Below are 12,721 nucleotides of genomic sequence, written 5' to 3'. Positions count from 1 at the left end.
CCGTTTCTTTCATTTCTAAGCGAAATTTCTTTAGTGAAACATAATATAAGTTAAGATGGTACTTTGTCTCATCGTCGGATTTTCGAATAAAACTGGGAAAAAAAATTCGGGACGAGAAAAAAAGAGATTGTTCCGAGTGCCGAGAGTTGTAACAAGTCAGGGCGAATTGGTAGAGGAGTTAACTTCGACCTGTAGACGTCTTTGGATTTCTGCAATAAATAGAGAGGACTTAACCGAGGAAAAGCTCGAAAGCGTTAGGGTATGTAGCCAGCATTTTTTTTCTGGGGAACCTGCCAAAGAATAGGACCGTCACAATGTTGATTGGGTACCAACACTAAACCTGGGTCATGATAAACTTAAACATAAGCCACAGGTGGGTGAAGCTGAAAAAGTTGCTTAACTTGCTGAACGTGCTGCTAACCGTAGAAAACGTCGTCAAGAAATAATCGAGAAGGAAATTCCAGATAGGCTGAAGAAGATCAACGAATCTGGTAAGCCCTTCAAAGATATTTTCCGACATGTTATCCAGTCGGAGCTCTTAGATGAAGCAATTGAAATTAACCCTGAACCTGTGGTGGATCAAGAGCACGCGGACTTGACTCAATTTTTAGCCAAGGAAATCCATACAATTCCGGCTTATTTTCAAGATGATGAAACACAAACGTCGGGTTTTGAGTATTTGTTTAAAGAAACTAAAATCCAACCTTTCACTGATGATTACTTTGACTCTGATGACAAGGTTTGTTTCTACACAGGATTACCCGGTTTTGGTTCTTTGAAAACAATTTTGCGGTTTGTTGAGCCCCATTTTAACCGGAAAAGTAAGACTTTGACTGCCTTTTAAGAGTTAGTTATGGTTCTTATGAAGCTGGGATTAAATGTACCACAGCAAGACTTGGCTTACAGATTTGATGTAAGCCAGTCAACAGTCTCAACGGTATTTTTGTCCTGGATGACTGTGATGAATATTAGACTGACACCATTGATTGAGAGGAGAGAGGAGCTTTGGGGAACTATGCCAAGGTGTTTTTAGTATTCTTTCGAAAAGAAAGCTACGATAATCATTGACTGCTTTGAAATATTTATCGAACGGCCTTTAAATCTACTTGCAAGGGCCCGAACCTTTAGTAATTATAAGCACCATGACACAGTTAAGGTACTGATCGGTATCACACCTGAATGATCCATTTGTTTAGTGTCAGGAGCATCGGGGGAACGTACTTCTAATAAGTATCTGACTGAGCATTGTGGTTTACTGAAAAAACTGAAGCCTGGTGACTTAGTGTTGGCTGATCGAGGTTTCAGGATTCAAGAAAGTCTTGTCTTTTATCAAGCAAAACCTAGCGGTCCCAGCATTCACCAGAGGTAAAACTCAGCTCTTTCCCACCGACATTGAAAAAACCCGTGGAATTGCAAATGTAAGGACACGTTGAACATGTCATAGGACTTTTGAGACAGAAGTATTCAATATTGCAGAGTGTTTTACCGGTGGATTACGTTATGTGCCAATCTGATTCCGGACGCCCAATGGTGGACAGAAGCATAAGTCCCCCAATTGTACCATTCATATTAGGTTGTAGAAATAAAACGTAACATCGAGTCGGTGGCCTAGTTAAATGGTACAATTAGTGGACATTACGTACTAGCTTCTTATGTTTTTATATTACTTTTTATGCCAGTTATAGGAATTTGATATATCTAGACACAAGACACGTGTGATAAATTTCTTTATTCTCCTCACCAGTTTGCTTGACAAAGTATTGAGTTTGTGAGGAGAAAATTGTTTCTAAAGAACATTGTATTTTCTTGCAAAACAAAAGAAAAAATACAGCAATAGACACTTGAGGCATTATCTACATTCTTCAGCTATTGTGCTTTACGTTACAGTAACAGCTTGAAAATAAGAGCAAAAAAGTACTATCAGGCTAATTTCTAATATTTATGTTTAAATTGACAGCCACGCTTACTTATCTTAGCATTTATAAGTTCCAAGGATTGAAATGCTTGCTTAACAAATTTGTAAAACTGAAAATAAATTTTGTAGCTCAGATACTTATGACATTGGGAACAGTTCAGGCTTATTGTTTCTGAGACAGTCAAACAAATGTTGTCTTTTCACTAAATCATCAAACTGGATAGTTTGTGGGAGTATGCCATCAATGAGACATGTCGTAAAAGCAATGGAATAAACCCCACAATCACTTCTATTGCCTTGTTGTTGGACAGCAACAACTCGTATGCCAGAGAAGTTTCCAGTGCCAGCCAAGTTTTTAACCTGCTCTACTACTTCATTTTCGATTACGTTATGATACAAACTGTCATACAATTCGACAAGCCCATCATCACTACGTACTGTGCTCACACATACCAAATGCTGATTTCCTGTGTGTAAGATTTAAATGAATTGACCTGACACTTGTCCAAAATTTCTACAGGGCCCAAGAGTGGGTCTTTGCAGTCCCTCCGTAGTTAGGTCAATGGCCCTTAGGAGAGTGTGTGCATGGTGTATTATGTCACAGTCCAGCCAGCCAGTTGGTGAGAGAATCAACTGATAATGGCGATTAGTCAAGTTGCATAAACTAGCTAATCTCTCAGTATCACCAAAACTTGTGCCAGTGCACATTACCTCCCCCCTGATTATTATCTTGAATTGAAGGCTATACAATTTTCCTAACAGATGATTTGCAAGCAGGACATTTTCATGTTGTTCTTGCATTGTTTGGCATGCGTTTGTAGTGAAGACACTGTAAGTGAAAACAATTTTCCATTTTGACATGTCACTGTGGCATTCAAGAAGTGTGTCAGTTCTCAGTGCTCTTTGTTCGCAAGTCCAAACTGTGTCTAGTTTTAATGCTCTCTGCAAAATGTCTTGTTGCACAGGCTTACAATTCTTCTTAGGAAAATTGCATGATTTCTGGAAAAGTGGGCAGAGCCAGTTCTTTTGAATACTAGTGATCTTTAAGCAAGATGGATGGAACTCTGAAACTGAGCATAACTGATTGCTGCAAGATACAACGGATAATGCAAGTGAACTTCTGTGGCAAAAACATGTCCCCTTAGGGTCAACGGGTTTCATGTTCATTTCTCTTTTTTCGGAGTGTACCATCTCCCAAGAATTTCAGGTAGTATACAATACCTCCAAAAATGGGTTAGCCTAGGAAGCACACTTTTCCAATTCTCATTGTTAGGATACACTCTTTCAACAACAAGTTCAACCTGATTGTTACTGCGACGACAGACAACAAAATCATCGTAAGCTCGGCCACCAGTAAAAAGTTGTTGCTGCACCTGGTAGTAGTACTGGTGATTTCTTCTGAGCATGTATTTATCACCATCTAGAAACAAACATGAGCTTGGATTTTCTGTGTAGCTGATGAAGTCAGCATCCTTGATTCAGTAAGGACATTTGATTTCCACACACCTTTAACCACAGCAATCGCACGCACAAAGAAAATCAGATGTTGCATGAACCCAAGGGTATTCAGCACTTACAAACATCCCGCATTTTTCAATTTTGAAATTGACATGATTCTGTTTCATGATATTCTCGTTAGCCTTAAGAGCCAGACTTTCATGCTTACACCCACACTCAGTAGCAGTTGTTGAAAATTTAAAAATACTTGGATAGCAAATTGTCTTGATCAAAGATGTTGATGGCTGAGCTGGATCTTTATGACTAGCTTGCTTACTAACAGAAGCTCCGATCCTCCCAGCTCGGTGATGAAAAAACTGTGAGCCTGCAGCCTGGCTTCTAGCATCCTCCTCAATTAGCTTTAAGTCCTCCTTGGAAAGTTCCAGTTTGATATTTGAGCATGCTTCTAACAGTTTGCGGTTTTCCATGTCTACGTATGCCTTATCACACAAGTCTGCAATTGGTCGTATGTGACTGCTTTTAGGCACAAATGATTATGAATAGAAATAAATTATGCTAAGGACAACTGGTTAATTTTTACAAAGATCAAGTCTAGCAAAAAATTCATTAAGTTTTGAAGTATCTGGCGAAGGGTTGTTGGAGTCTTTTTGTCTGCTTTCACTGTAAACTGCAATGGTTCGGAGGCACATGATAGGTTAGGATTCTCCAAAGTAGGATCTAACTCTTGCTTAAGGTTTTTGGCCGATTTAAAGTTGATATCCTTTACCTCTGCAAACGAAGCATCTTTCGTATAACGTGGCAATATCCAAGCGCATTTCATTTCCGTGCAGGATAGCTTTTCACGGATTCTGTTAAAGGTCTCTTAAAAAAAGAGGACGCTTGCAATGTGTGAGCAACACTCACCCAATCCAGCCATGCATCGTCGACAGCGTGCACTCAAGATTGTCACCGTTTTCTTTGTAGTTATCCACAAAGGAACGCACGGTTCATTCATTTTTATGCGAGTGACGAACCTTACCAATAACCACAAACTAGTTGTCAGCTATAACTCGTCCTTGCACAGATTTGATAAATCCAGATACCATATGATTATAAGTGTGCAGACCTTTGAAGGCTTTAAATTGGTCCTGGGTGTAGTGGCTCCTTTCCAGAACTTAAAATGACACCACATCGATTGACTCCACTGACGATAAAGATTCTGAATCGTATTCCTTTTCACTTAACAAAAAAGGATCAATTCCTACCGGCTCAATTTCCTCATAGTAGCGCTTTCGTACATGCACTTCCAAGCTCCTTGCATAATCTGAAAGAGGAAATCCCGCAGCGGTTTCATCCACGATCTTCTTAGACATCTTATCGCAAGGTGTGGTTGTGGAACACCAACATGGCGGATACCTCGTTTTCATGAGCCTCATTATTATGCATGACGTCACTTGCTTACGCCCTATTGTCTCCAAATATTCTAACCCATCTTGTACAGGTGAAAGTTTACATCTGGAGTTTTTTAGTTTTAAGGGTGATATTACATACCTGGATAAAAACCGCCCTACGACTTGTGATAATATAAAGATGAAGCCTGAAAAGTATTTACAATCCTGGCCGTGTTGGATTTGACCAGTGATTTAATTGTTACTGATAGATCAACTGACTGACTGAACTTAATAAATGACCGCCTCTGTGAAAGACTGATCAACTGATTACTGAAGGCTGATTGAAGCATAGATTGATCGCCTGACTGAGTCAGGCAACAATTACATTGTTTTAATGAATTGATTTCACGGGTAGATGAAAAAGATTGTTATATTTTTGTTGTTTGTTTGTTTTTTTAATTCTAGTTCCCTCGAAAGCTCCCAGCGGATTTGCAGTGACTGCAATAACTTCTACTAGTATCTTAGCGTCTTGGCAGCTACCACCGGTGGACTCCAGACATGGAGATATTACGGGATTTAAATTGTACTTCAAAAGGAAAGGCTCCGATAAATCATCAACCGTTCTATTTATTGACAGCGCTTCAGTTCTTTCCAAAACTGTCACAGGGTTGGATAAGTTCACAGAATACGAACTTCAAGTGTTGGCCTTCACTTCCGTTGGTGATGGACCAAAGAGTTATGTTAAAGTTGTGAGAACAAGGGAGGGTGGTAAGAAATTCTGTTGAAGCTGTAATCTTTTAGGTTTCTTTCTTTTAAAAGCATTCCAGATAGTCTTGCATGGGAAATATTGTACGCGTAGCTTTTTATTACGTACCATCGGTAACAACACCCTATCTAGACCAGGGAAGGGGTGAATTCTGCCCGCCGCGATTTTGAATCTGAAATAACGTTTTTTAAAAAATGTTATGCAGATTCAGAAATTTATTTGAGTTGGACGTCGTTTTGACAGGTAGTTTATCAGAAAATAGAAAATCACTTACTGTAACGTTCCTTTTTTTAGCTCATAATAATGTTCCTTTATTGGTTTTGATTACTTTTCGTTCAATTTCGGCATTTTGTTAAAGTTTTGTGAAATCCAGAACTCCAATATGGCCACCATTTGGTAATCATGATGTTATTAACACGTTATATAACGTCAAATCTCCCTATTGTGGACCTTTTGACGTAAAATCTATCCTTAAGCCTTATTTTCATAGCTCTTATGGAGGAATAATTGTTGCTTAATTATCTCTAAAAAACGCGTGGTTACCCCCAATTTTCTTTTTGGATTTCAATAGCCCTTGCTAAGGTCTGCTTTTCCCGCATAGTCATAAACCGCACAAAAATACTTCGTTATTAGTAGGCGCCATCCTTAAGCAACATTTGAGGGTGAGCGGATGGTAAGCAAATTGTAAAAGCGAAAACAATATAGTATGGTAGCAGTTTAAACCATTTTTAACATCAGGACCAACATTTGTGAGAACAAAGGAAATCTTGAAACGAATGATAATTGAACCAATTTAAGACGTTTTTAACAAGCCTTTAAGGTTTATAAAGACGAAAGCACTGTAAGAATACTTATTCAATGGGTCTAAATATTTGGTTTGAAAATTTTTGAAGAACATTTGAAGCAAAATAACATGACACAAGGATTATAGAATTCGAAACAGTTTGATTATTTTTTTAGATGCCACAGTTATATCCCTGGCGAGTGTTCTGAAGCTTGTCTTTTCCCTTGCTGGATCATTTTTGGTTGCTCTTCTCCTGGTCACTGGTGTTAAGTATTATAAAAAAAGAAAACAACATCATACAAAGAGGTAGGATTTGTTACGATATTAATTGTTTCTCCTCGTTATTCGCAGTCCACTTACTTGTTGGAAATAAAGCTCACCAAATGACTGGTTCTTCTTTCATGCTTTTTTTTTTTTTTTTCGTAAAATGGCAAGATGCAGGTAATCCAGAAAGTTTTAACGTTATATTTCATCCTTGTTATGACGTACACAATTTTCGCGTTTTTCTCGATTCGCTTAATTAGTACTTTTGAGTATAGTCTCCAAGACAATGTAGGACAAATCTAAGAACCCTAGCCCGCATAAATCTGTTTATTTTTATTTCTCTTACTAGCCTGACAAATGTTATTCTTAGAATTTTAGAAGAATTTGATAATTAATAGTATATTTTAATCATTATTTTTTCAGGACCGCGAAGGACATACAAGTATTGGATGGCTGCGAAATCCCTCCAGTTAGGATGGAATTTGTTGAAGAATTGGGTCAAGGAGCATTTGGGAAGGTCCACAAAGCGAAGCTGTCGAACGGCTTGGACTACTTTAAAAATGAGGAGGCCCAGGTTAATAAGTCCAAGAAGCAGGAGATTGTTGCTGTGAAAGAATTGCATGGTAAGTTGAACTGATTGTTTTTGGCTAGGGACTGTTGAACCAGGTGGATTAAAGACTGTTCACAAAAACGTTTCCAAAAGCACCCAGCGCCATGAAATTACACCTCAGACATTGTTCTCACATTTCGAAGACATGAAGTAAATGACAGCTTGTTTTTCAAGCAGGCTTCTTTTTGTTCATGTGGAAGTGTAGAAGTATGTAATACCGCACCTGGGTTTTGTATCTCAAATGGTCAGCCAGCAAGCATAGATGCTCATCTCGTTTATGGTTACGTACGTGAACTCGGACAAAGTAACGTAATGTATTGAAGTGATGCTGTTTCAATAAAAATTACACTGCCTAATTTAATTGGGCCGCTTCTTTAAAAACTAATTTCCCGATAAAATTCGATAAGAAATAAATCAATAACTATTTGTTGTTTCTGTGTTCAAGAAAACGCAAACAAAGAGCAGGAAAAGGAATTTATGGACGAGATAGAGATGATGAAGGACGTGGGAAGACATCAGAATGTGTTGAGTTTTCTCGGCTGTTGGACCACAACTAAACCACTTCGCCTGATTATTGAGTACATTCCTCATGGAGACTTGCTTCATTGGCTCAGGGGCAAGAGAAGTCAGGTATTTCTGTTTTCTTCTTACCAACAGGAGGTGAAACGTTTTCTCATTTGACATAAATTATAGGTCATAACTTCACGAGTACGAATTAGAAAAGCCGATAGTGCAGAGATGAAGCGAGTCATAAGGCTGTAGTACGGCTGTGATACTTAACTTACATGTGTAAAGGTTTGCTTTGCTAAAAATGAATGGTGAAATAAAAACTAAGTACCAGAACAAACCAATGACAGCACTCGATAACTAGTAACTAATAACTAATAACTCGACTAAGCAACTCATAATTAACACGTTTGGATTACTTGCTTTTCAGATACGCGGTTCTACTCTAAGAACCGCTTGTAGTAGCAAAGATGAGGAGTTTTATGCTGGAACAAGGGCACAAAACACAACCGCTGATCAGGTACATGTATGCACGATTGAGTGTTTGAGGTTATTTATTTATTTTACTTTATTTATTCACCCCGACATCCATTCATAGAAAGTTACAGTGAATAATAGACTAATATCTCACATAAGTTTACAGTGAATGATAATAGTAAAAGAAGAAGTAAGAAGTGGCGAGGAGACCTCAAGAAACCCCCGGGCTTATACTGGGAGGTCTCCTCGGAGATATGTTAGGACTGTAGGACTAGTACGGTGGTAAGACTATAAAGACATAAAAGAGTCGGACGTTTCATACAATTAACTGAGGAATCAACAAGCTTTCTTTTGAAGGAGGATAGACTAGAGGAAGACGTAATTGATAATGGCAAAGCATTCCATATTTTTGGCCCTTTAAAGAGTATAGTAAATTGCTTGATATGAGTTCGGCAGGTTTGAGGTCGAAATGAGCCGAGGTTCTAGTATCCTAATAATGAATTTGACCACTAGTCGGAAATAAATTTAAAAAGGGCGAGGGCAGCAAACTTTGGTGATAGGAAAACATAAATTTTGCAATAAAAAGGGAATTCACTTTAAAAATATCTAAAAAAAATTCAATTGTGAAAATAAAGGTGCAGAAGGTGCAAGGTGATTAAAATTTCTCATAGCTCACACAGCTCGTTTTTGAAGAAGAAAAATGCGATTTAAGTTGTTACATAAGTAGAAGACCAAACTGTAGTACAATAAGTTAAATAGGGATAAATTAAGGTATTGTATTTGTAGGTTCTCAAAACCCTGAACTTATTTCAAACGAAAATACATTATTTTCCAATTTACGTCTCTCTAAGATCCGTACCCGTTTTTAGGCTTTCAAACCAAAATGGTTTCTATCAAGAACCATACCCTTTAGTGCTGCACATACCTAAATAGTTTAGATCAGTAGGAGATTATCCGCCCCCTCGAATTGTATTGACACATATGGCAAATATGCGTCATGTCTTTCATTCCTACCATCGTGCAAACACGAAGTTATTGGACGAAGAGGCGCAAAGTGTCGTGATTCAGTGACGAGCCTATGAAGTTGATTACGATAGGGAGAAGCTGTCAGTCAAAGTAAATGACAATTTGAACTACTGACAAATCATGATTTTTCGCGATTTCTCTGTCCTTTAAGATCAGGTAGGAGAAGCTTCTTTCTTTTTTTTTTAGTAGAATCAACAATTAAAAAGTTTAATTTTAACATTATTTTCTAAAACTGTCATCTTGAAATTTGGCGAGAAGAACAACCTTTTTTTTTAAGTGCAATCATTAATTCAACTGTTGATATTGTTAAACGAAAACCCTGATATTTCAACAAATCTATTCAAATCAGTCACTTTCATTACACAGAAAGTGAGTTCCGAGCGTTCTTGTCTCAGTTTGTAAATGATATTTTATAGGACGCCCAAGCAGAAGGAAAGGAAACTGGGGCGTTGTATAACAACACCCAGCCTTCCACTTTTTTTCAAGATAAAGACCAACCCGATGCTGGTGAAAACGTTGAATGTAAAATAGAAATACCGATGGTCGTCTTTTCGTCAGCAAGCCCGTCCGGAGAGGCTTAGTTATTCAAATAACCTTCGGAAGCTTTTCTTCTGGCAGTGAAGTTTCTGATTACTCGTGAAGAAACTCAGAGTATCTGTCAAAGATTTAATGCACTCATTGCAAGGTCTTACACTGATGGTCTATCACAAATACATCGATTCTTTGCAGGTGGCTCGCCGCACCCACTGTTGAACCACACGGAGCTCTTGAGACTTCTGAAGACAGATTACCGAATGGAAAAACCTGATATGTGCCCAGAAACTTTGTAAGTTGGAGATTGTTATGTGGCTTGTCACGACTTTTATTATAACCAACGTTCCATGTGGCGGTTCTTTTCTTTGGTAAAAGATCACAGATGACATCAAGAAGAAGAACGTCGCGGCGAGCGTGTCAGCGGTCTCCTTACCACATTTTGACGCCCTCTGTAATCTATAACTGAAAGGACCAATGGGAGAACTGCATTTATTTCTTTTATACAATCACAGTGACATTTGCTAACACTTGCAGTTATTTCACGGTGACTCGTAATAAATCGTCACCATCCGGGTGCTGAATTTCTCACGGCGACACAAGTTCAGCACACTGGCCCAAAATTGGCTTCACAACAAAATTCTAGCATTTTGTACCTGGAAGAGATCACTAAGTATCTCACCGAAGGGATCTGGCTTAGTTACAAAATAATCTATGTTGTTGTCTGTCACGGAGTAAGTTTGGGAAACGTTTTCCTTAGTAATTGGACTGTGGATCCTGAAAACGTGTGCGAGTCCCTCCACAAAGGGACATCACTTATGTGTCTGTCTTTAAGAGATCGCAAGCAATGGTCAATCACAGCATGCGCAGAATCTTCGCTATTGTATAATTTGCAAGTAGTATAGACCTCATTCATAAAAAGTCTACCGTTTTTAATATACTTTTTTGTTCGTATGCAAACGAGCCCATCTTACCTCGTTCTTAAGCTGGAAAATCTAAAAGAATATTTCACCTTGAGCGAAGCAACTAGCAGGGCTAATTTGAATGCAAAGAAAAGAATATTAAAATGGAAACCATTTTGGAATAAGGTTACTTAATGCCACTGATAATGATAATTTGTGCAGAAGTTGAGCCATCAGAGAAACAATTACCAACTACAAAGAGTTTTTGAAAGACTGCACTCTCAGTAGTAAGTTCTGAGTTGAAGCTTAAGAGGAAGTTAAATAATTATACTTTATAGATACGTTATGAGTTTATTGGGTAAGATGGAAAGAAACCACTTTAAAACAAGCTTTTGTTCACCTTCTAGCTACACCTTGATGACAGACTGTTGGAAAAAAGACCCGGATGAACGGCCGAGTTTTGAGGAACTGGTTGGAAGAGTGGAGCAGATGTTGCTTCAGGAAGCGGAATACTTTGATTTGAACAAGATGGATGAATCTAAAGATTATTATCGGGTGCAGGAGTCAAAGACAGCAGAAATTGATGAAGCGGACAAGATCGAACAATGAATGTTGTTCATTAGCATGTTATGTTAACACTATGTAGCTTTTTTCTTCGTCTCTGAGGGAAAGGATCTTCATAACTTCAAGGCCATTGACTCTACGGCTAAGCTGTTTGCTTTGGGGGTTAAATCTTCCCTAAATCTATGGTAACAAGAGAAATTTATTCGGTTTGTTTTGGAAACAACACTGCCATTTTTCATGCGAAATGAGGCCAGGAAAGGATTTTAGGAGATCTACTAACAAGAGCACGGTAACTTTATGTTCCATTACATATTCTGTGACTTAAAAATTTCAGCTAAAGAAATTTAAGAGATTGTAACGTGTGAGTTTGTTCATATTATTCTAAAGGAGTTTAAAAAAGTTGCTTGGAAATAAAGAGGAAAAAAGCTATCAATTATTCATTGAAACTATATCCGTTTAGTTTCTCTGTAGCTTGGAATAACTTGTAATATGCGGGCCGTATGCGGAAGAAATTACACCAGTGGAAACTACGTGAGCCTGCAGTATTATGAGAAGCGTTACAAGGCGACATGATTGTAATGTTCAGAGTGAGTGATGTGAAAACGGAAATACGGCATATGTGTGTGTGTTTGCAGGTTTTTCCTCTTTTTCGAAGAACATACGGCCTTCATAATTACAATGACTTGTCCCTAAAGGACTGACTTTTTGCCATTTCGACTGCAGTGGGGGTATCTTACGACTTACAACTGTTAATATATTGATATCGTAATGTCATTATTAAAATAAATAAATGAATAAATAAATATCGAGGATAATAAAGTACACAGAATGTATAAGGTTTTTACACAATATTTAGAGTTCATTAAACATTGGAGCTTTAGTATTTAATTCCAGCATTCTATTGTATTCCGCTGCTTGCAATCATATGGGTTATTTCCAAATGAGCACTTGTTGAAATGAACGTACATAATTATTTAGCTTTTAATTAAGAGGTTGGAGAAAATTCTGAAAAGTTATCAAAAACAAGAAGAAAGACCTCGAGAATTTCTAGGCAAAACATGAATACATCCAACAACAAATAACAGACAAAACAAGATTAAACACTAATTACTAGAATTTGTCATAACTATAAGTCCTGATAACTTGAAGTTGTGGAGTTCGTAATGATAATAATAACAATATATCTATCGTAATTATATTGATTAAATTTTTGGTAAGTGTAAACTTCTATTGAGCAAAGCTCAGTAATGTACTCCACAACGCTATAATTTATCTTGTATGTACACTAATAAAGATAACATGAATAAACTGCTGGAAATGTTTTAGTGTGACCACGCCTAATATAGGTGTAAATGGACTTGTTTTAAAATGTTAAAATTCCTGTTGAAAGCGAGGCTGGAGGAAACAAACAACAGAAAAGAATGAATGAAGGTGTTTACTCAGAATAAAGGTGTCTACTCAGGTGTTTACTCAGAATGAAATTGTTTACTCAGTTCCCTTTGTTTTGATCATCTGAGGCTCATTGTGAAGCTGAATCTCAATATATG

General features: G+C 37.7%; 1 protein-coding gene across 1 annotated transcript in view; it reads left to right on the top strand.

Moving 5' to 3' along the window:
- The window catches only part of LOC146449167 (uncharacterized), a 35,548-nt gene extending 24,279 nt beyond the window's left edge, over positions 1-11,269 (top strand). Inside the window, exons 11-18 of the mRNA XM_085101948.1 lie at positions 5,209-5,511; positions 6,470-6,599; positions 6,981-7,180; positions 7,613-7,797; positions 8,105-8,194; positions 9,594-9,699; positions 9,796-10,003; positions 11,018-11,269. Coding sequence (XP_084958074.1) covers positions 5,209-5,511; positions 6,470-6,599; positions 6,981-7,180; positions 7,613-7,797; positions 8,105-8,194; positions 9,594-9,699; positions 9,796-10,003; positions 11,018-11,219 — 1,424 coding nt within the window. The 3' untranslated portion in view covers positions 11,220-11,269. The remainder of the gene's footprint in view (positions 1-5,208; positions 5,512-6,469; positions 6,600-6,980; positions 7,181-7,612; positions 7,798-8,104; positions 8,195-9,593; positions 9,700-9,795; positions 10,004-11,017) is intronic.
- The last annotated feature ends 1,452 nt before the right edge of the window (positions 11,270-12,721 follow it).

This window comes from Pavona decussata, unplaced genomic scaffold (assembly GCF_977016875.1).
Source record: "Pavona decussata unplaced genomic scaffold, jaPavDecu1.1 SCAFFOLD_612, whole genome shotgun sequence".
In the NCBI taxonomy this organism is placed as follows: domain Eukaryota; kingdom Metazoa; phylum Cnidaria; class Anthozoa; order Scleractinia; family Agariciidae; genus Pavona; species Pavona decussata.
Note: the sequence above shows the minus strand (reverse complement) of the source record. Positions and strands in the feature narration are given on the sequence as shown.